The 22,089-nt window shown below is 45.9% G+C and overlaps 1 protein-coding gene across 2 annotated transcripts in view; it reads left to right on the top strand.

Moving 5' to 3' along the window:
- Positions 1-4,403: 4,403 nt before the first annotated feature.
- The window catches only part of Ide (insulin degrading enzyme), a 96,760-nt gene continuing 79,074 nt past the window's right edge, over positions 4,404-22,089 (top strand). The window contains exon 1 of one of the 2 annotated variants that reach the window (XM_075973916.1): positions 4,404-4,918. In XM_075973916.1, the coding sequence (XP_075830031.1) occupies positions 4,821-4,918 (98 nt within the window). In that variant the 5' untranslated portion in view covers positions 4,404-4,820. The remainder of the gene's footprint in view (positions 4,919-22,089) is intronic. The other variant, XM_075973915.1, reaches the window with a different exon arrangement.

Genomic DNA, 22,089 nt, shown 5'->3' with positions numbered 1-22,089 from the left:
CTCCTTCTCTTAAGCCTAGATTTTTCCTACTTACTCTCTTTCTGGCAGCTTTTTATTAGGCCAATTAGGCCCCTTAGGCAGGCAAGGTAAAACAGATGCAACATATCTTTACATAATTAAACACACAACCCTATGTCATTAAACAAATGCAGTATAAACAAAAGCAACACACTTTTACACAGTTAAAGCAATATTCTGCAGCATAAACAAAGGAACACATCTTTGCCTAGTTAAAATAGCATTCCACCACAGTTCTCCAAGAAGGCCCTGTCATAGAAGGCCAACTTCCATTCAGGATTTCCCAATACTACCTACTCTACAATCAAACACAACTGAAACCTTCAGCCCATAGGTAGTTGCTAAATCTGAGAAAACATTCTGTGTAAGGCTCAGTCCTTGGTCAGGAAGTCTGCCTTCTGTCCCCACGTTACATACGGAACGGACTGTCATTGTCGGTCCTGCACACCACTTTATGCAAGTACAGTTTCTTTTTATGGATGGAAGCCATATGATAAACAGTATGTTGATACTTCCTATATTGCTTCTGTCAACTTATGTTGAGACCACAAGGCTAAAACATAACTAATTTTTTTCTTTTCTCTTTTTTGGCATAACTTAATGATTCTTTTTGGCCTTTTAATAATACTAAAGGTAAATAAGAGAGATCATTGGCATTCTGGTAAACATAATATGTGGGCCCATGAGATGGCTCTCAGGTAAGGTTGTTTGCTGCCAAAACTGATGACCTGGATTTGGTTCCCAGGACCAAGTATGGCCCACTTTTCTCTTGATTTGGGGGGACCTGGACTGTCAGGCACCTTACAATTGATCCACTACCCAGAAATCTGTATTGATGACTACTTCCTTGGTGCCAGGCCAAAAACTTTCAGTGGGGACTCTGGGATCCTTCCATCCTTGCCAGCTGCTGACACGGCTAGGCCCTGAGGCCAGCCACTGCTCTCTACAGGGAATCAATTGGTGCTCTTCCTCCCCACTGAATGGGGGCCTGCTGTACGAATGCTGGCTGCTGTTGCTGAGGCCCAGCTTGCCCGTGTCTCAGATTCTCCATCTGTTGGTGCTCTTTACAACCTAGGCTCCTTTCTGGAAAAGGCACATTCGCCTTTGTACCCACCCTTGCCCTGAAGTGTAGCAAAAACCCAATCCCAGATGCCTGATATTCCTGTCGGGGTGCACAGTGTAGCATGGGCCGGTTGGAGAAACAAGGCTCCAAGATGAAATTTTAAGGCCTATGTTACAGCAAGAAGGTCCAGCTTCTCTGGTCGACTGAACCTAGAGCAGCTGTACAAAGGCACATTTACTGATTCTTACACAGAGTGTTTCCTCATAGCAAGGTCCCTAATCTAATTTACATGCCCCCATGGCTTGCTTTATTTATTTATTGCAATACACAATAATACAGGAGCCTCGGGAGTGCCTGAGGCATCCTGTGACCAAAGTCCTGGGATAGGTGCAATTCCTCTTCAGCAAAACAATTCTACAAATCATGGAAAACAATCACTGTTTCCCACAAATATCATTCAAGGCCAAACATCTGTTCATTCTAATGTCCACCCTAGATACAGTGACTCTGCTAAATTCCTACAATATATCCCAAAATCTGGGTCACTTGCCACAATCAAGTGTTAGAACAGACAACTACTTGATAATTCTGCCGATATGCAGATTTTCCTGCTCCATTCTTAGACGACTTTTTGGAAAATGAGAATTTCAGCTGTGGGGATGAATATTGAAATACCTCTTGTCTCACACTCTATGTAGAAGGCCTCAGTAGTCACTCTAGAGGTACAATGGAGCCTCAACTTCCTAGAAGGAATGATCCTCCAAATCCAGAAGGACCAAGTCATCCTTACTTCAAAGAAAGGAGGCACCTGAGCTCCCCTTTGTAAAACTTGTTACTTCTGGGTTGACACTTCAGGAAAAGTAGAGAAAAACTCTCAAAAGAAACCAACCAGTCAAACACTAAATTTCAGTACTCAAGGCCTGAGAGCTGGAGAGATGACTCAGTGGTTAAGAGTATATACTGCTCTTGCAGAGGACCTGAGTTTAGCTCCCAGCATTGTCTATAACTCTGACAGCTCTGACCTACAAATGCACCTGCACTCATTACAAACACCCTCTCCTCCATACACACAATGAAACATAAAATCTTTTAAAAAATGTACTCTAGACACCCCCCCCCAGATTGGGGGTCTAGACTCCTAGGTAGCTTCTCCAGATGGGCCGGACTTTCTTAGCAATTACAGCCTCTTTATTTCCTTCCATCACTGTCCGTCCATCCATCCATCCATCCATCCATCCATCCATCCATCCATCTATCCATTCACCAGAGACAACATCTCTGGTATCCCAGGCTGACCCCAGACTGGTGTGTAGTAGTCAAGAGTGACCTTGAACATTTGATCCTCCTGCCTCTACTTCTGAGTTGTAGAATTACCTGCAATTGTTACCAAACCCAGTTTCTGTAGTGCTAGTACTCAAACCCAGGGCCTTATACACACCAATTAAGCTAACCCCAGGCTTTTCTTGTTTAAAGTTTGCCTTGTGTCTTTGGCCCCTGGTTACAAACCTTTTGGTAGTATTGTATTGTCCTGATTATTGGCCTATCTGTTCCTGATGGTGCTTGCTCAGTGACATCAACCATTACCGAGGGCCTGTCTGCCACGGCTGAGGATCTTTTGATCTGACGTCACCGTACAACCTTCAGTTTCTTAGACAGCTACTTCCTCCCTTCTCCAAATGGTTCTTGAGATACTCAGCACTCTCGTGATCCTCTCATGAAGAGCAATGCCAAGCGGGTCTGTAGTGCCCCTATCCAGTCATGAAGGAACTTCAGATGACAAATCTTCATCATGCCTTGTCTGTGATCATATTTAACTTGGGAGACGTGGGAGAGGGGGATGTGGACACAATTTTGGGACAGATGGCTGCCCAGAGTGACTCTTATTTCAGAAGAAGCTTCTTCCTGCCTCAGGATAGAATGAGTGCAGAGCTGGACTACTGGCTTCATAAAGAGTTAATCATAAGACCTAGATGCTTTTTGTCTTAGGATGTCTTGACACTACTGAATTGCATTCTACCTGTTAAGGACCATGCTCAGACATCAGGAGGCTGACTACTTAGAGATCCATAATGTCTGTGGGAGCTCTGGGTCTTTCCAGTGTATTTTCATTCCTTTAAAAAAATGCTGTGTGCACATGTGTGTCTGTCGTGCCACACAATGTGTATGGAGCTCAAAGGACAACTTTGTGGACCCCGTTAGCCCTTTCACCTTTACATGGGTCCCAGGGATTGAACCGGAGTCAGCGGGCTGGCACAGCAAGCACCTTTACCCACAGTCATCTTGCTAGCCCTTGCAGTATGTCTCCTCTCCTTTTATTTTTGGTGACAGGTTCTCATGTATACTGGGCTCAAACTCAGTAAATTGCCAAGGATTTTCTTGAACTTCCCATCCTCTCGTCTCTGCCTCCCGAGGGTTTGGACTACAGGGCACGTACCACCACACAAGGCTTTATTGCAGTGTTAAGAGATCCAACCTAGAGCTTTGTGCATGCTAGAGAAGAACTATACTGACTAAGCTATACCCCCAGCCTCTGCAATGTATTGAAGTAAACGTTCTGGTTGCTCACTTTGGTCTTGGCAAAATCTTTTTGTCCATCAATATCTACAGTCCTCTACACATGGTCTTTCATGGCACAGGGTATCTCAGAGAGCACCTGCTTCTACTGTTTTCATTTGTAGCAATAATAGGAGTCAGAACCCTGGGTTTGGCTACAGTGTTTGATCTGCTACATCAGACACTTGAAAGTAGTTAAGCTGGGGAGATGCACCCTACCTGTCCCGATATGTGTTAAATGTAATCGAAATTCCTATTCATAACCACTATTATCTGTGGACGCAAAGCACCAAAGTCACCAGGGAGAAAAGTCACATCTTTAAAAAGTAATGACCTTTTGAGGTCAGACTGGTTTACTTAGCGAGTTCCAGACCAGTTAGGACTGCATAGTGAGAGCCGGTTTCAGGAGAAAAAAAAGTAATAACCTAAGTCCACGGGCATAAGCAGTAGTAGTCGGTAGCAGTGGTTTCCCGTTCTGGGTTGGTGCGTGGTGCACCGGTAATCCCAGCTTTTGGGAGGACGGTCGCTCAAGGTCATCTTCCACCACACAGTAAACTGGGGAGATGCCCGCCTAGCGACCGTCTCAAAGACAAGTTTCTTATTCTGGGTCTGAAAGTCTACAGACGCCTTGTTTTGCTGAGGCCTGCCTTGGCTCGGGGATACCCCAAGATCTGAATGTCCTTACTCCCTAGCCCGACAGGTCCCACGCGTGCTTCCGCAGTCCACGTTCCTTCCGCGCTCTAGAGGGAGCCCGCGGGCCCCGCTTCCGCAGCGGGTACGTTTCGGAGGGGCAGCCGCCTGGGGAGGACTTCGTTCCAACACCTGCTGGGCCGCGACCCAGCCTGGGGACTTTTCGCCGTGTGCGCCTCCCCACGCCACGGCCAGGCAACCCTCGGCCCCAGCGGCGCGCAGGGTGGAGCCCGGCTGGGACCGTGCTGGCCTACACAGGGCTGGCCGCCGGGCCTCCGACGCTCGGGGCCAGAACCGCCACCCACCTGCCAGCCAGCCGGGGCCCAGGCGGCGGCCGTCCCCTCCCGCCCGGCTCCGCGTAAAACCCGGTGCGGAGGCCGATCACCGGCTCCCTAGAGGCGGCGCGGCGCGGCGGACTGGGCATGCGCAATGCGCAAGGCCGGCTCCCAGCGCCAAAAGGAAGCGTTCGCGGAGATCGCAGCGGCTGCGCCGGGGTATGCGGAACGGGCTCGCGTGGCTGCTGCACTCCGCGCTGCCCAGCACCTTGCGCTCCATCCTCGGCGCCCGCCCGCCGCCCGCGAAGCGACAGTGTGGGTAAGCGCCCCGAGCGCCCGGGCCCCACGCGGCCCGCGGGTCACCGTGGCTGTGCTGTGTGCTGCTGCAAAGTGGTGATTCAGCACTTAGCGCCGCCGCCGCCGCCCCTCACGCCGCCGGTCCGGCCCGCCGGGTGCGTGGACGTCCGCGCCAAGGCCGCCTCCGGGGACCGGGAAGGGTCGGGCCTGGCGGGGAGGGCGGACGGGGACGGTGCCCTGAGCGGACGCCACAAGTGTAGGGGGGCTCTGGGCCGTCCGAGGCAGCGCGGCTGCTCTGCGAGCCGCGCACTCCCGCTGTCCTCCCGGAACGGTCGGCCACCTGAGGCGGGCCCCGGTGCCATGAGGTGGGGGTATCCGGGGAGTCGTGGGAGACCGCTTCTCACCCTGCAGCGCGGTCCCCACGGGGACCGAGTTTCCTGGACTAGGGCAATGAGCGTTGGGTGCTGTAAAAGTTTGCCTGCCTGGTCGGGAGTGAGCGTGAGCAGACAGGGGGACAGGGGAGCCGAAAGATACCTTGGGAATCCCGCACAGCATCTGCCTTGTTTTACACCTAAAACAAGACAGGTTCAGAGAGAGTTCAGTGATTTCTCTTACGATTGCAGAGATTACGGCCAAACCAGGTTTATGATGCACATTAATTTTCGCTTTGTTTTTTGTTTTGTTTTTGCAATTAGTGGCGTACTCCCTCCGCTTTACCCCGCTCTGTGTATACTACAAATTTTCAGTCTTGTAATAAAGGCGTAAGGTATTTTTTATCTCTTTTTTTCTTTTCTTTCTTTTTCTGTGAATCAAGAGAGATAGCGAGTTTTACTAAGATCACTATTTGAAGCCCTCCCGAATTTTAGTAATATTTGACCTGCCGAATGCAGCGCACTGTGGCGGGTCTTTGTGTTCATATGTGATCTGCCTTCCAAGCAACTTTGATTTTGGCTGAAACCATTTGACAAGCGATGAGCTTGGCAATGGACAGTCAGGAGCAGAGTGAGCGGCAGAAGGTGGGTTAGGGGGTCTGGACTGATCTTTGAAGCAATGGCGAAAGTTATGGAATCTGGGCATGTGTGGACATAATCCAGGCCAGGTGTACTGGTAGTTTGGTGGATAGTGAATAGATTAGTTGAAGCTTTGGGGGAATTTCCCAGGGGGAATTAAGAAGGCACAAATGCCGTATAATGCTACCCTGGGCCTTGAAACTCCCGTCCCCCGTCCCCGGAATCTTTAAATAATAGTGAATATTAGGGTTTCATTAAGAGTTTCGAATTACACAAGTAATCCCTGTTACTTGGGAGGTTGAGGCAAAACGATTGTAATTCAGGACCTGTAGAGGGAGTTCTAGGTCAGCCTCGGCAACCTAGGGAGATGCTCTTTAAAAACAAATCAGCAGGGCTGGGGATATAGCCCAATGGGTTCTTGCTTGTCTTACTGTGTGCGGGGGCCCTGGGTTCAATCCCCAGTACTCCTCTCCCCTGCAAAAGCTGACGGGGTGGGGTGTGATCTGATGGAACTGGGAGTTTAGGAGATTTGATGCAAAGATCTGTGTGTGATGAAAGGGTGTGCAACCGGAGGCAGAGAACGATGCCTGCCGGGCCTAGTCTTTCCGGCCCCGACTGTGAAGGCAGCAGCGTTATTAGGCGGGACTAGTGGCGATGAGGAATTTATGGAACTTGTTTTCCCTCCCTCCATTTCCCACTACACTATAAAATCCTTTACAGTGTGGAAAAACAATCTCTGGGAGAAGCGAGTGCAGTAAGCATAGGCTTTGTACCTCTGTAGCTTCCCAAGTTCCGGAATTAGGGGCATGTACTGCTGCTATACATGGCTTCTAGAATTTAAAAAAAAAATGTTTAAAAGACAAATTGTTATATAGTTCAGACTTTTTTTTTTTAAAATCTTGACTGAACCTCTTGAGTGCTGGGATTATAGACAACTTTCAGATTTATTTATTTATCTTTAAAATAAAGACGGGACCTCACGTAGTCCAAGGTAGCCTGAACTTCCTACCTAGCCAAGGATAACAGATCTGGATTCTCCTCCTTCCATCTCCTAGAATTACCTGGGTGTACCACTGTGCCTGGTTTATGCAGTGCTGTGGAATGAAGGAACTAGGGATTGTTGGGTTCACCAAAGGAGTTCCTTCACAGCCTTATTTGTGCTTGTGAGACAAGGTCTTACTACATAGCCCTGACTGGTGTGTGACTTGGAACTTTTACATAAACCGGGCTTGCCTCAGATACAAATCTTTGTACTTCTGGGGTTATAGGCATGCTCATCCATGCTGAGCTAAAATTTATAGTTTTAAAGGGAACATCTACTTTAAGTTTTATTTATTTATTTACTTTTATGGTTTTTCAAGACAGGGTTTCTCTGTGTAGCCCTAGAACTGTCCTAGAACCAAGCTGGCCTCAAACTCAGAGATCCGCCTGCCTCTGCCTCCCAAGTGCTGGGATTAAAGGCGTGCGCCACCACCGCCCGGCTGCAGCAGCCAGTGCTCTTCACCTCTGAGCCATCTCTCCAGCCCCCACCACAGCAACTCTTTTTGTTGTTGTTTGTTTTCTCTGTAGTTTTGGAGCCTGTCCTGGACTAGCTCTAGTAGACTAGGCTGACCTTGAATTTACAGAGATCCATCTGCCTCTGCCTCCTGAGAGCTGGGATTAAAGACGTGCGCCACCACTGCCCAGCTCACAAGTCTTATTAAGAAAATGTTTAATTGAGGTGGCAATTTACAGTTCAGAGGTTCATTTCATTATTATCATAGCGGGGAGCATGGCAAACATGGTGCTGGCTACATCTTGATCAGAAGACAGCAGGAAGTGGACTGAGGTACCGGGTGTTGCTTGGGCATGTATGAGACCTCAAAGCACACCCCCACAGTGACACACTTTCTCCAACAGGGCCATACTTATTCCAACAAAGCCACACCTCTTAATAGTGGGGACATTCAAACTACCATATGAATGGTTCACAACCACCCATAACTCCTTTTCCAGGGGATCTAATGCTCTCTTTGGACCTCTAAGAGCATCAAGCACCCAGATGGCACACATACATGCAGGCAAAGTACACACACAAAATAAAGTGAATAAATGAACTGAAAACTAAAATAAATATAGTGTGCACCATTATGCCAGCCCTAATTAGTTTTAAACATTTAATTTGTATTTTATGTGCATGAGTGTTTTGCCTGTCTGGCAAGTGCACTGTGTGTTATGCCCACAGAGGCCAGAAGAGGGCACCAGATCCCATGGAACTGGAATTATACATAGTTGTAAGCTGCCATGTGGTGGTGCTGGGAAACACTCAGGCTCTCTGCAAAGAGCAGCCAAGTACTCTTAACTGCAGAGCCATCTTTCCAGTCTCTCCCCCCCCCCCCCCCCTCTCTCTCTGTGTGTGTGTGTGTATGCAAATGTAAGTGAATGTCTGCGTTTGTGGAAGCCAGAGGAGGGGTCCGATCCTTTAAAGCTCGAGTTATAAGCAGGTACTTTGTGAGCTGCCAGACACTGAACTCCAGTCCTTTGGAAGAGTAGCAAGTACTCTTAACTAATGAGCCATTGTGCCAATGCTCGATGTATTTTCTGAGACAAGGCCTCTTGTAGCCCAGGCTATTTTTTCTTGCCTCTCCCTCCAAAGTGGTTAATTAAAGATAGGCATCCACCTCCGTGCCCAGCCTCTGTGTATTTTACTTGTAGTTAGACTTTTCTTTTCCTGCTGCTGTCTTCATTGATGAAGTCCAGGGCATTGATGAATCAAAGCTTCAAGGATGTCAGAGAAGGAAATTCAGAAGGCTCAACACTATTTACTGAATCAAGTCAACTATTCAGAAAAGCTATACATGGGAGGCAGAGGCAGGCGGATCTCTGTGAGTTCAAGACCAGCCTGGTCTACAAGAGCTAGTTCCAGGACAGGCTCCAAAACCACAGAGAAACCCTGTCTCGAAAAAACCAAAAAAAAAAAAAAAAAAAAAAAAGAAAGAAAAGCTATACATGAAAAGGAGTGACTGAAGCTTTGGAAAAGTCAGATCGAGCTGGGACTGGGTCCTCCAGAGGAGCAGCCAGTGCTCTTAACCACTGAGCCAGCATTTTAGCTCCACATGCAGATTTCCAGGACATGTTTTACTGTGCATAGCCAGAAAAACGCTGGAACAGAGTTCATCACCTGGAAGAATAGGTGAGAGCCTGTTACAGCCTGTCTGGTTGTAATGCCTTTGCCAGTGTTTGAGCATTTGTTTCCTGGTCTAACCTCTCAACAAAGGAATGTGAGAGAAGTCCAGTGAGATGGCTTAGTGGGTAAGGGCGCTCATTGCCAAGCCTGACATGAGTTTGGTCTCCAGAACCCACGTGGTAGAGTGAGAGAACTAAGTCCTGTGAGTTGCCCTCTGACCTCCACACAAGTGCATGATCACACACACACACACACACACACACACACACACACACACACATAAACCATGTAAGCTTCTTACAAATTTTAAACAAATAAAAACGAGTAAATAAAAAGCAGTTCTTCAAACAACTGTAGTGAATATCGGGGCTGTGGAGTTATCTTAACTGTTAGGGACCTAGAATACTCCATCCTTGGCAGCCACTTGGGACAGGACTCCAGTCAGCCTGCCTGTCAACTGTGCTCTGTGTTTCTCTGTTCCACGCGCTTAGGAAACAGTTGTGATTTAAGCTGTTCAGACCTCTTAGGGCTTGTGGGTGGGGTAGAGCTCAGTCAGTGGTAAAGTCTTTGCCTGTAGCACACAAAGCCTTGGGAAACAATTCAGGCTTTTAAACCACTTTTAAACAAGCAAATGCCTTTTAATAGTTTAAAAAGACCAGGTGTCCTTGAGTATCTTCCACATCAGCCTGCAAAATAAAAGGCTATGTTCTGTCCATCTACCTTAAAGTTAGGGTACACAGCAATCTCACCAGAGTGTGGGGTGGGAGTGGGGAGTCTTTGTGTGAGTTTCATAAAAATTGCTTTCCTTTATATTTTACTGCTTGTATTGTAGATTTCCTAGATACCCACCCAGAGAATTGGCCTATCTTTCAGCCAGACAGCCAAGGCTAGGACACTTTCCATAGCGTTAGGTATGTTAGGCTCTGGAACCTTGAGTAGGACCATCAGTTGAGTTGCTTTCAGTCTGCCCTTACTGTTTTCTGCTGGTTTGGCCATTATTTGTGCCCATTAATTGAGTATCTATATTATGTTGATTGTCCACTATGCTCAGCATTGTCATAAATCCTGTCCCCAAGGAGCTTTCAGTCATAAATAATGGATAATTATATTCCTTTGCTTCTGTTATTTTATTAAACATCTCCATTGTAGATGGAGACTGTGCTTCCGTTTCTGGCTACCCAGACCCAAATAATCACACAGAAACTATATTAATTACATCACTGTTTGGTCAATGGCTCAGACGTATTCCTAGCTAGCTTTAAATCTTAAATTAACACACATGGCTGTGGCGTTACCTCATTTTCTACTTGTCTCGCTTCCTCAGTGGCTAACTGGTGTCTGCTTGACTCCGCCTACTCACTCTGTCCATCCTCCTGACTCTACTCTGCTAAGCCATTGGCCAAAACAGCTTTGTTCATCAACCAATAAAAGCAGCACATCTACAGAAGGGCATCCCGCATTGTTGGCCCATTATTTGTGCTCATTAATTGAATATCTATATTATTTTGATTGCCCACTCTGCTCAGCATTGTGAGGGTTGCAGAGATAGTTGGTCATAAATCCTGTCCCCAAGGAGCTTTTGTTCATAAATAATGGATAATTATATTCCTTTGCTTCTGTTATTTTATTAAACATCTCCACTTTTATTCCTTGTTGATTCTTCCAGTTTATTTTAAAAAGTATTTAAATTTTTTTTCTTTTTTCTTTTCTTTTTTTTTTTTTTCTTTTTTTTTTTTGGTTTTTCGAGACAGGGTTTCTCTGTGGTTTTGGAGCCTGTCCTGGAACTAGCTCTTGTAGACCAGGCTGGTCTCGAACTCACAGAGATCCGCCTGCCTCTGCCTCCCAAGTGCTGGGATTAAAGGCGTGCGCCACCACCGCCCGGCTCTTTTTTCTTAAAATCACAACTCTGGGGGTTAGAGAGATGGCTCAGTGGTTAAGAGCACTGACTGCTCTTTCAGAGAACCCGGTTTCAGTTCCTAGCACCTACATGGCAGATAGCAATTGTCTGTAACTCCAGTTCCAGGGTATCTTACACCCTCACAGGCATACCTGCATGATAAACACCGATGCACATAAAATAAAAATAAATAGATCATTTTTAAAAGATCATATCTTTTTCCTTCCTTTCAAAGTAGAACTCATAAAATTCTTTTTAAATTTTTATGTCTATGTGGTTGTATGTATGTGTGGAAGTTAGAGGACAGATATGTGGAGTTGATCTTTCCTTCCACTTCTGTAGGGGTTCCAGAAACAACTCATGGCCTTAGGCTCTGAGCTATCTAGCTAACCCCATAAAGTTCATTTTTTTAAAATTACTGTTTCTCTATCTCTTTCTCTCTCTCTCTCTCTCTCTCTCTCTCTCTCTCTCTCTCTCTCAACAGGATCTCACTGTGTAGCTCTGACTGTCCTGGAACTCAATCTGTTAACCAGGCTGGCCTTGAATTTACAGAGATCCTCCTGCCCCTGGCTCCCAAGTGCTGCCACCATGCCCAGTGTTTTTGTTTTTAATTGTTTGTATATATGTATGTATGTACGTGTGAGCACAGTGCTTTTGGAGGCCAGAAAAGGATGTTGGATCCCCTTGGAGCTGGAAAACAGGTGGTTGTGAGCCACTGTGCTGTGCTGGCATGTCTGTAATCTCAGTGCCTGAGAGACAGAGGTAAGAGAATGGGGGAATTTGAGGGTAGCCTGAGATATAAGTGATACCCTGTCTCTAAATAAATCAATTAGTTAAATAAAAAACTTCACTCTTCTCCGAGGAACTGCTTCTCTTCTTTGTCAATTTTTTTTTTTGTCTTTTTAAAAAAGATTTTATTAAGGCAGGTGGTGGTGGCGCACACCTTTAATCCCAGCACTCGGGAGGCAGAGGCAGGCCGATCTCTGTGAGTTTGAGGCCAACCCTACAAGAGCTAGTTCCAGAACAGGCTTCAAAGCTACAGAGAAACCCTGTCTCAGGGGGAAAAAAAAAGATTTTATTGAGCTTTAATTGACATACCATAAATTACACACACTCAAAAGATAAAATTTGATAAATTTGTAAAAAGCTGCCTTAACCATCTTTTTTGTCCATTAAAATCTGTCTGCATTAAAAATTTTTTGTTAACACACAAAAAATGGATTACTTTTTTGAGACATTGTCTAATTGTATACCTTAGTGGGGCCTAGAGTTCACAGATTCAGCCTCCCATGCTAGACAGATTATAGGTCTAAGCCACCACTCCTGGCTTACATGAAATTTTATAATCACAGCAGAAGAAAGGCACAGATCTGTGCAATTCGCCAATGCATTGAGGTATCAGGCAGACTGGCCACAACAAATTGAGAAGTCTTTCTGTAGGCTTCTGGCACTTTCTCACCATATCCTTAGCTTTCGGGTTGGTGGAAGCCAGTGGCTAGCAAGGGTTTTTTACCTGATGGTCAGAGGGTATTAAGTCAGACACACAGGCAGTGATGGACGGCTGATAAGAGGACTGCAGGCCCAGGGAGTTTCTGCTTCCCGTCTTCATAACCACTCTTTCTGATAAAACAGTCTGTGCGGTCTCCAGAGTAGATGCGTTTTTCAGATGTGTAACTCAGACCTCAGTAACTCCTGGCATTGTCGGATTAGTCCCCTTACTGTGCCACTAGCCCTGGGCCATTGTGTTGTTTAGATCCAACCAGCGGTTCTGTACTAATTCACTTGTGCTCTGTGTGTGGCTCAAGGGCTGGCATCAAACTGGAGATCCTCCTGCCTCGGCCTGTAGAGTGCTAGAATCTTGGGCATGTATCACGATGGCCAACTCAAGTCCAAACTACTTTTTCTCCCTTTTTTTCTCCTTGAGTGAGTGTCTTGCCACGTAGCACGGGTTGACTACACACTGGCAGTTGTCCTTCCTAGTTCCCAGGACTGCAGGTGTGAACCACCATGCCCAGTGCAAGCTCACACATTGTTGTGGGCTTTTCGTTGTTTGTTTTTTTGAGACAGGGTCTCATGTATCCCAAGCTATCCTCAAACTCTCTGTAGTTGAGGATGATTTTGAACTTCTGATCTTCCATCTCCCGAGATTACACATTTACAGATTTACACACGTGCATGAGCCACCATGCTTGGTTCATGTTTGGTTGAACCCACATATACTCGGCTACATGGGGTTGAACCTAGGACTTCATACATGATAGACAAGCATATTACCAACAGAGCTACATCTTTATTCTTTAGTTATACTTAACCAGTTGGTTGTTTATTATATATAACTTATTCATTTCCAGTTCTGGAATACCCTTTCCTGTTTCCTTTTTGGGACTCAATCCTGCCTTGTAAAAATCATTTATTGTATGTTGTGTATGGGAGCACAAGTGTGAGGGTGCTCACTTGGTGGTCAGAGGACACTGTGTGTAACCACATGTATCTATTTAAATTCCCCAGTCACCCCAAGAGCATATCAAGGCACATTTGACTGCATGGTTTCTGTATGGACACTGCTAATGCAAACCTGTCCGTCAATACATTCTAAGAGCTATGCCTTTGCTACTCAGACCTGAGCTCAGCCTTAGGGAATAAACTTCCTACTCAACACATTCTTTATATGTTCAGTATGTGTGTATGCATGCGTAATTTTATTTATATGTAGGGGTGTTTGGCTTGCATGTGTGTCTACACACCATGTGCGTGTAAGCATGCCTGGGCCCACATGTCCAGAAAAGGGTGTCAGATCCCCTGAGACTGGAGCTGTGCTGCCTTGTGGGAACAGGGAATTGAACTCAGGTCCTCTGAAAAACTGCTGAGCTATCTCTCCAGCCTCTCAATATGTATTTTAAACTTAACATGTCCAAAAGCTATCTAGATAACTTTCTCCAGTGTCGAACCCAGGGCCTCGTGTATGCTAGACAAGCTCCGTGACTGCCCTCTACCGCCAGCCCTTTCTCCTACCCCTGCCCAGTCTCTTTCTGCTCTCCTGCAGCCCCAGCCCTGATCTCCTCCCCACAAAGTCTGTTCTTTTAGTCCTTTAACATGCACATTTGGCATAGTGAACATGTGGATATGTGCCCGTCTTTGCCTTGTGTGAGGCAGGGTCTTCTCCATTGTTTGCCATCGTATATTCCAGACTAGCTCATTGCTCATGAACTTCCTGGGATTCCCCTGGCTCTGTCCTCCATCGCTCAGGATTTGAACTCAAGTCCTCATGTTTGCACCGTAAGCATTTTACCCACTGAGCTATTGCCCCAGCCCTGTTTTTGTATTTTATTTTAAAAGTAAGGTTTTTGTTTGTTTGTTTATTTTCTTGCAATGCTAGAAATTGGATCTGGGACCCTGACATGGTAGGCATGTACTCTATCACTGATTGCATCCTTGCCCTTTTCAACTTGTTTAAGCTAATAATTTAGCCATCTTTGATTAATTTATCATATATAGAGTAGTCTGACTGCATGTATGCCTACTCACCAAAAGAGGGCACCAGATCTCATTATAGATTGTTGTGAACCACCATGTGGTTGCTGGGAATTGAATTCAGAACCTCTGAAAGAGTAGCCAGTGCTCTTTAACTTCTGAGCCATCTCTCCAACACCCCCTAACTTCTTTCTTTAATCCTTTATCCACCTATTATATGCGTCCCACTTCTGGTCACCTCCCTCTGCTGTCCTCATCTACGGTATTCTGTGTCACTCAGATGAACAGAATAGCCTCTTTGCCAATTCCATTATGTCTGAACTTGGTTCTCTGTACATAACCTTGCCATCTGCTATAGCATCATCTTTTGAAATCTAAATCATTTTATTTATTTGTTATAAAAATCTTTCCGTTGCTCTGCCATTTACTGAGATTTAAAGACATCTTCTATCATCTCTACAATGTCCAAGAAGAGCCTATGGAATCTGGCCTGTCCCCACCTCTCTGATCTTTTTTGGAATAATCTCTCTTTCCTTTGTAGTCACGTCCTTGGCTCACTTCTGCCTGACTCATTTGCACTGCTTACCTCTGCTGAAAGTGCTCAGGAAGGGTTCCACTGAGAACATGGGATTTAACAAATTAGAAAATTTGGATGAATGGGGTATAGTTGGTAGACTTACACACAGAAGACACGGGATTAGCAAAGGCTAAAAGAAGTAGGAAAACTCATCATTGAGAGATGAGATTTTTATCCCATAGGAAGTTAAAATGCATCTCTTTCAGTGATGACCTGGCGTGGAAGCTATGTTTTTAGGTGATTAGTCTCTTTGGTTTTTAGAAGCACAATTTAAATTCAAGTAGACATCAAAGTAGTGCAAATAGAGGCTAGGGATGTGCCCTTGTTGGTGGAGGGCTTGGCTGTCATGCGTGAGGCTGTGGGTTCAATTCCTGGCATTGGGTAGGGTGGGGTCAGGGATGGATGAGTGTGAATGGGTTAGGTGCAGTGGCACAGACCTATAGTCCCAGCTGCTTTGATGGATGACGTATGAGGACGACTTGAGTCCAGGAATTCTAGGCTGGTGTGGCTGAGTAGATACTTGATACCCATACACACACATACTCGGAAGTGTAAATGGCAGGGACAAGGGGACTCATTAGATGACACGCGAAGGATCCAGCAGCCTATAATAATTGATTGGGCGTGTGGGGCGGAGCCCAGGGTCTTAGAATTAATGACTTTAAGGTGAGAGCTGCGTGAGCCTAGTCTAGGAGGGACAGTCAGAGTGGAAAAGACACGAGAGATTGAGCTGCAGACTGTGGGAAGAAGGCCGTCCAGGTGGGATGTTGGTCCTGTCTGGCAGGTGGTTGGTTTCCCCAAGGCATGCCAAGAGAACAGGCTGGTCAGGTACTGTAGTGGGACACAGTGGCACAGTCCCATGGGCACTTCAGAGCTGGCTTTGCCTTCAGGAAGTTGGATGACACGGGGCTTCTCAGGCTAGTGGATGGGACTGAACAGTCCTTAATCACATAGGAAGGGAAATAAAATGAGGGTCTAGTTCATACAGATGTAGTGGGGGAAGGGTGCAGTTAGAAGGTCAAAGTTAGGTTGGTGAGTTCCGAGCTACTGCAAAAGCTTCTTAAATTCCCTCTGCTGCTTAAGGTTCAGAAATGGATGACCCCAGATATAAGCGAAATAGATCCAGTTGCGAGGCTCTTGCTGTTCTTGGAAATGGTTTTGTTTTTGTTGCCCACCTTCTCTTCCACACCCACAGGGGTTCTCCAGGTAGCCCTGGCTGTCCCAGTACTCACTCTGTAAACCAGACTAGCCTCAAACTCAGAGATCCACCTGCCTCTGCCTCCCAAGTGCTGGGATTAAAGGTGCGCACCCCCCCACTCTCAGCTTGATACTCAGAGGGGTTAAACTGTTCAATGATTCCCAATACGTGGCTCAGCCAGACATGAGTTCATGTGGGCTCATTCAGGAACCTTAGGGATTAGCTGTTATACCATCACTTCCCTGAAGGCAGCTTGACATCTCTAGTGGATATAGGGAAGTCAGATAGGGAGGTAGGCTTAGAAAGGATATGCTAAGTGGCCCTGAGTCTGAAGGAATTGCTAGTCAGGAGAGGCTTGCTAGAGCCATTTAATATGCCTTTAATGTGCCTGGACTTTGGTTAGAATGTCTAAGCTGATTTCTTAGATTGGATGTAGAGTTGAGCATATGGACACACGTGGCTGTACGGAAAATATTTATGTAGAGATGTAGACGGTACATGACCTCGTGAAATGCTGGCATTTAGAGATACAGGGGAAACAAATCTGGAGAGTGTGGGAGTTCAGAGAATGGAAGATGATGTCAGGAGCTGAATGGTTAGATTGCTCAGTCAAAAAGGTTTTGAGGAGAAATGGGATATTGAGAAAAGATAAAAGGCCATTTTATTGGCCATCAGCAAATAGTAAGGGATAGAAGCCAAGGTTTGTGGGGTCTGACACAATTATTCTGAAAAACAAAAAATGCGGTATTGTGTGGGAAAATCAGATATCTGGGAAAAAGCAGGCCTAAGCAAATGCAAGGAGAATAAAGGTGTCTGTTAGGGCTTAAGGAAGAAGCTAGTGGAGAGTGAAAGCTAGGGAAAAGAAGGGGGAGAGCAGGAGTGGGTAGGGGGTAGAAGTAAAAAACCCATCTGTTTTGTGTATTAGTAATAATAATGAGAAAAGCCGGGCGGTGGTGGGCCACGCCTTTAATCCCAGCACTCGGGAGGCAGAGGCAGGCGGATCTCTGTGAGTTCGAGACCAGCCTGGTCTACAAGAGATAGTTCCAGGACAGGCTCCAAAACCACAGAGAAACTCTGTCTTGAAACCCCCCCCCCAAAAAAAAATAATGAGAAAAGGTTGCTGGGTGTGGTGACTCAGGCCAGTAATACCCAGCAATTAGGAGGTGGAGGAAGAAGGGTTAGGAGTTGGAGGTGGACCAGCCTGGCCTACATGAGGCCATGTCTCAAAACAAACGAGAGAGGGAGGAGGGAGGGAGAGATAGTGAGGCCTTTCTGTTTCTCGTGCTGTTAGGTAGTCCCACAGCCGGGTGTTTTTAAGGAATACTTCCAGTCCAGGGTCCTGCCATAAGCACTGTGCTTGCCCAGCTTGTAGGATACTTGGTTTGGGGACATGTTTTCTGTTTGGGGCAGGAGCTCTGGAGGAGCAAGCGTTGCCTCTAGTCTATCCCCGGTACCTAGCACAGTGCTTAGCACATATAGGTGTCCACTGAGAATTTGTCATGTGTCTGTCTAGAGTCCTGGGTTGCTCCATGCTGGGTAGTTTCAGTTCTGGGTGCTCTGAATTAGAAGATTTTTATTATATTCTATTTATTTGTTTGTCTGTTTATTTAGTTTTAATAAATCAGAGTCTTACTATGTAGCCCAGGCTGACTTTCAAGCCTGAAGTCTTCTGCCTCAGCCTTCCCAGTACTGGGACATAAGTATGAGCCACACGTATTATGAACTGGAAAATTTCTAGGCGTGTTCACCAGGTTCTTGGTCATGGGAAGAGTTGAGACGCAGTTATCCTTTTGGTGCTGGCCCCTCAGCTACACAGTTGTCTCTCATTGGCCAGATGCTTTTCTACTACCTCTAGATTTTATCTGGCTCAGAGCCTCATCCTGACCTGTGTATGGTGAAGGTTCGGCATGTTGGAAAGTTCCTGCGTCTGTGGGATGCCACGTCTCTGATGTCACTGACCACACAGTTTGGGTTTGAGGGCTCTTGGCTCTTGAGCTGGTCATTGTGTTCTTCACAGTGCTCCTGTGCAGAGGCAGATAGTTTTTCTATGGGACTCGGGGAAGAATCCGTGTATTCTGAATAAGCAGTCCATAGAGGAAGGAGGAAGAGGCTCCAGGTGACATTTACAAGGCTGTGTGATTTGTGCAGCCTATAAAATTTGGGCTCAGTAACAGTCAGTCCCTAGAATATGATGCTTTAAGGCACACAGGCTTTGGGGAAAGCTGGACCTGTGTTCATGTTGTCAAGTAGGAAACAGGAGAAATAAGAGGTGCCCTGTGAGAAAGGCCAGGGTCTTGAAAGACTGTCACCATGGCAGTGCTAAAGAATGATCCCAGGGTCGAGTGCTGTGTCGCCACCCAGCTGCATCCCCAGCTGAGATAAATCTTCCAGTTGTTTTTCAGAATGGCGACTATGGTTAGTAATAATAACAACATACTATGTTTCTAAATTGCTAAGAAAGTAAAATTCAAATGCTTTTACCTCAAAATATAAATATGAGGTAGTAGATATATTAATTCATTTAATTTAATCAGTCCACAGTGGCTACGTATAGGAAAATACCACATTGTACCTATCCTATAAAAGGAAGGAGAAAAGTAACATTGTACACTTACTGCCACTCAAACCTCAGGTCTCAGATTTATCGGTTGCTTAGATTTATCGGTTGCTCCGGTTGCATCATTTACTAAAAAGATCTTAAAAGAAGACATTCAGCTCAGAATTAGTGTTGTCTTCTGTTGTAGATCCCCTTAGCTTTTGACAGGAATAGTTGCACAGTCTTTGCTTACCTTTTCCGACCTTGACTCTGGAGTTTACGTGCCTTGTAGCGTGCCCCCAGTTTGAGTTTCAGTGGAGGTTTCCCAGCTCCCCAGAGGCTGCCACAGGGCTGCTAGCAGTGTTCTCCTTGTGTGCTAGCAAACAGTATCTGGAGTTCATTGCTCTCTTTACTGATACTTACTTTTATTAGTTATTGTTTGTGGTTTTTTTGAGACAGGGTTTCTCTGTGTAACCCTGGCTGTCCTCGAACTCAGAGATCCCCCTGCCTCTGCCTCCCTAGTGCTGGGTTTAAAGGTGTGGGTCACCACTACCTGCCTTACTTTTATCAATTTAACAGTTCATCCTAGCTAGCTTTTGTTAAAACGTTACTTTATCCCTTTGTTATCTTTTGGGGAAATACTTTAAAACTATTCAAATACATTTTCAAATGAAACTATTAATTTTATTTATTTATTTGTTTGTTGTGTGTCCGCCTGAGTGCCTGTGTGGAGACCAAAGGTTGATTTTTTGGAGACGGGGTCTCTCACTTAATCAGGAGTTCACTGATTCAGCTAGACTGGCTGGGCAGCAAGTTTGGGTATCCGCCTGTCCTGGCTGCTTACCCCAGCACCAGGGTTATAAATGAGTGCCACCGTGCCTGGCGTTTCTGTTTGGAATCAAGTCCTTGTGTCTACACGGGCACTTTGCCCACTAAACAGTCTCCTCAGCCCCTGGTCCTAATTTATGTTCCTCCTGTCTCAGCCTCCAGAGTGCTGCTATCGTAGGAATGGGCCACCCATGCCCTGCTTTGTTCCTTTTATTTATCTTTCAGAATAGATTTTGTGATGTGTATGTGTGCACATGTTTGTGTGCGTGTACATGTGCATGTCTAGTGTGGAGGCTGGAGGTCAGCATAAGATGCCTTCCTCCATCACTCTTCACCTTACCTTTCGAGGTGGGATGTCTCCCTGAATGAGGAGCACACGCTTCCCAAGAGCAGCAGGCTCCAGGGACCTCCTGCCTCTCCACTACTAGGACTCTAGGTGCATGTCACCATGCCCAGTTTTCTCACGTGGATGCTTGGGATCTGAACTCAACCCCTCATACGTGCATAGCAAGCACTTTATCAAATGAGACGTCTGTCCAGATCCACATAGAGGTTTCTGTCTAGTTTTTTCCCCCTGAAACAGGCTTGTGTAGCCCTGGCTAGTGCCAGACTCTCTATGTATTAGAGGATGACCTTGAGCTCCTGATCCTCTTGTCTCTGCTTCCTGCGTGCTATAATTATAGCATGTGGCACCATGCCTGGCCAGCTTTAATTCATTACAGTTACTGTTTAATGTAATACTTATGTTTTTAATGTGGACATTGGGAATCTGAATGCTAGCGTCTATCCATTGACTATCCCATCATTCTGTTAGCATTTTATTATTTTTGATCCGCAAGATGTTTCAGGTTTCTAGTTATGAAATCAACCATTTCTCCAAGGAGCCGTGGCTGTTTTTAGTGGTGAAGTCAAAGTTAGAAAGCAAGTTCATGGTACAGTATACACTGCTACTTAGGGAGGAAAAATTGGGGCCCGGGGTCCTCTCAGTGACAGGATGAAGGCAGGATGTTTATGTAAATAATAAATAGGTATCTTATCTGTGGATGAATACATGTATCTGTATATATTTATTCATGTACATGCATATGTATATGTATTCATGTGTGTAAACGGAAACACACACACACAATACACATATATATATATACAGACATGTTTACATTTGTATTTCTATATCTGCTTGGATACTGAAAGCTTCAGGATCACACAGACAGCTCCAGTGAATTACAAGGTTAATTTTGGCTTTTGTTCCTTACATATTTGTAACTCTTTTCCCTGATGTGAGGACCCTGGTTCTCACTGTCCTATATATTCCTCATTTACTGTGTCCCACCGTCCCGCCCCAGTGTGACCAGCGCCTGTCTCACCGCTGCTGGCACATCCCTTGCCTGTGAAGTTGCTCCTCTGGCTCTTGTCACTCCCCACAGCCAGTGAATGACTGCCCTGTTTATTGATGACCTTTGACCTTTGGCAGGCATTGGCGGTTCTTGCAGACTGTCTTTGGATACACCTCTGCACTTGACTGAAGCTTTGTCTCCCCTGTTGGGCTGCGGAGGATGGGGTGCCGTCCTTGTTCCCTGGGGGATGCAAATATTATAAGGCTTGAGTTCCTGTTTCTAAATACCCTTGCCAGGTGGTAGCATACTCAGGAGGCAGAGGCAGACAGATCTCTGTGAGTTCAAGGCCAGCCTGGTCTACAGAGCAAGTTCCAGGACAGCCAGGGCTACAAACAGAAACCCTGTCTCTAAAAAATAAAAAAGTTGAAAATAGAGCTCAGGACAAGTCCTAACTCTGCATGCTGTCTACGTAATTTTGGGTGCAAACTGAAGAAGGGGATGGATATCCTTGAAACATTAGTATCTTGTTTTTTTTCTCTTTTAATTAGCCTTGTTGTGACATGGACAGCCCATGTTAGCAAAAACAAGTTCAGTCTGGGGCATATCAATTCATTGAGTAGAGAGAAGTGCCTTCAAGTCCAGTAAGCTTGACTCTTCAAAGATTCTTCTGTGTAAAGGTGACCTGGTGGCCTGTTATCATAGGTTTCCCCTCCCTCTAGAACTGTGTAGTTTATAGGTACGTTAGATTAGCGACATGGTTTGACATGGTGCTTGATATCTAAGGACTTTGCCAGGTAACTTCCCTGAGGTCTCACTTCCCAGGATCTATACATTCTCCGAATGTATGTCCTTAAAAAGCCCGTGCTGGGCAAGAGCCTGACTCAACAGGGTCGGGAAGGGCAGCCCAGTCCGGGCTTCTAAGGGTCAGCCTGCCTTTTTACTGTTCACCCTGTGTTTGTGCCTTAGATTGCTCTTTCCAGGACAAGTTCCTGTAGACCTTTTTTTTTCTCTTTCCTTCATGGTCTGTTCTCTTCCTTTTCTTTTAAGCCTTTTCTGATTTAAATGTATAGGTAGGTAGATTGGAGTTTATGATAGTTAGTGCATTTCGATGAGGCTGTCTCCTGATCCTAGGTGTATAGAATTGGTTGTAGTGATTCTCATCCATTATCTGGG

This window comes from Microtus pennsylvanicus, chromosome 5 (assembly GCF_037038515.1).
Source record: "Microtus pennsylvanicus isolate mMicPen1 chromosome 5, mMicPen1.hap1, whole genome shotgun sequence".
In the NCBI taxonomy this organism is placed as follows: Eukaryota; Metazoa; Chordata; class Mammalia; order Rodentia; family Cricetidae; genus Microtus; species Microtus pennsylvanicus.
The sequence above is the reverse complement of the archived record's forward strand: the minus strand, read 5'-3'. Positions and strand labels throughout refer to the sequence as shown.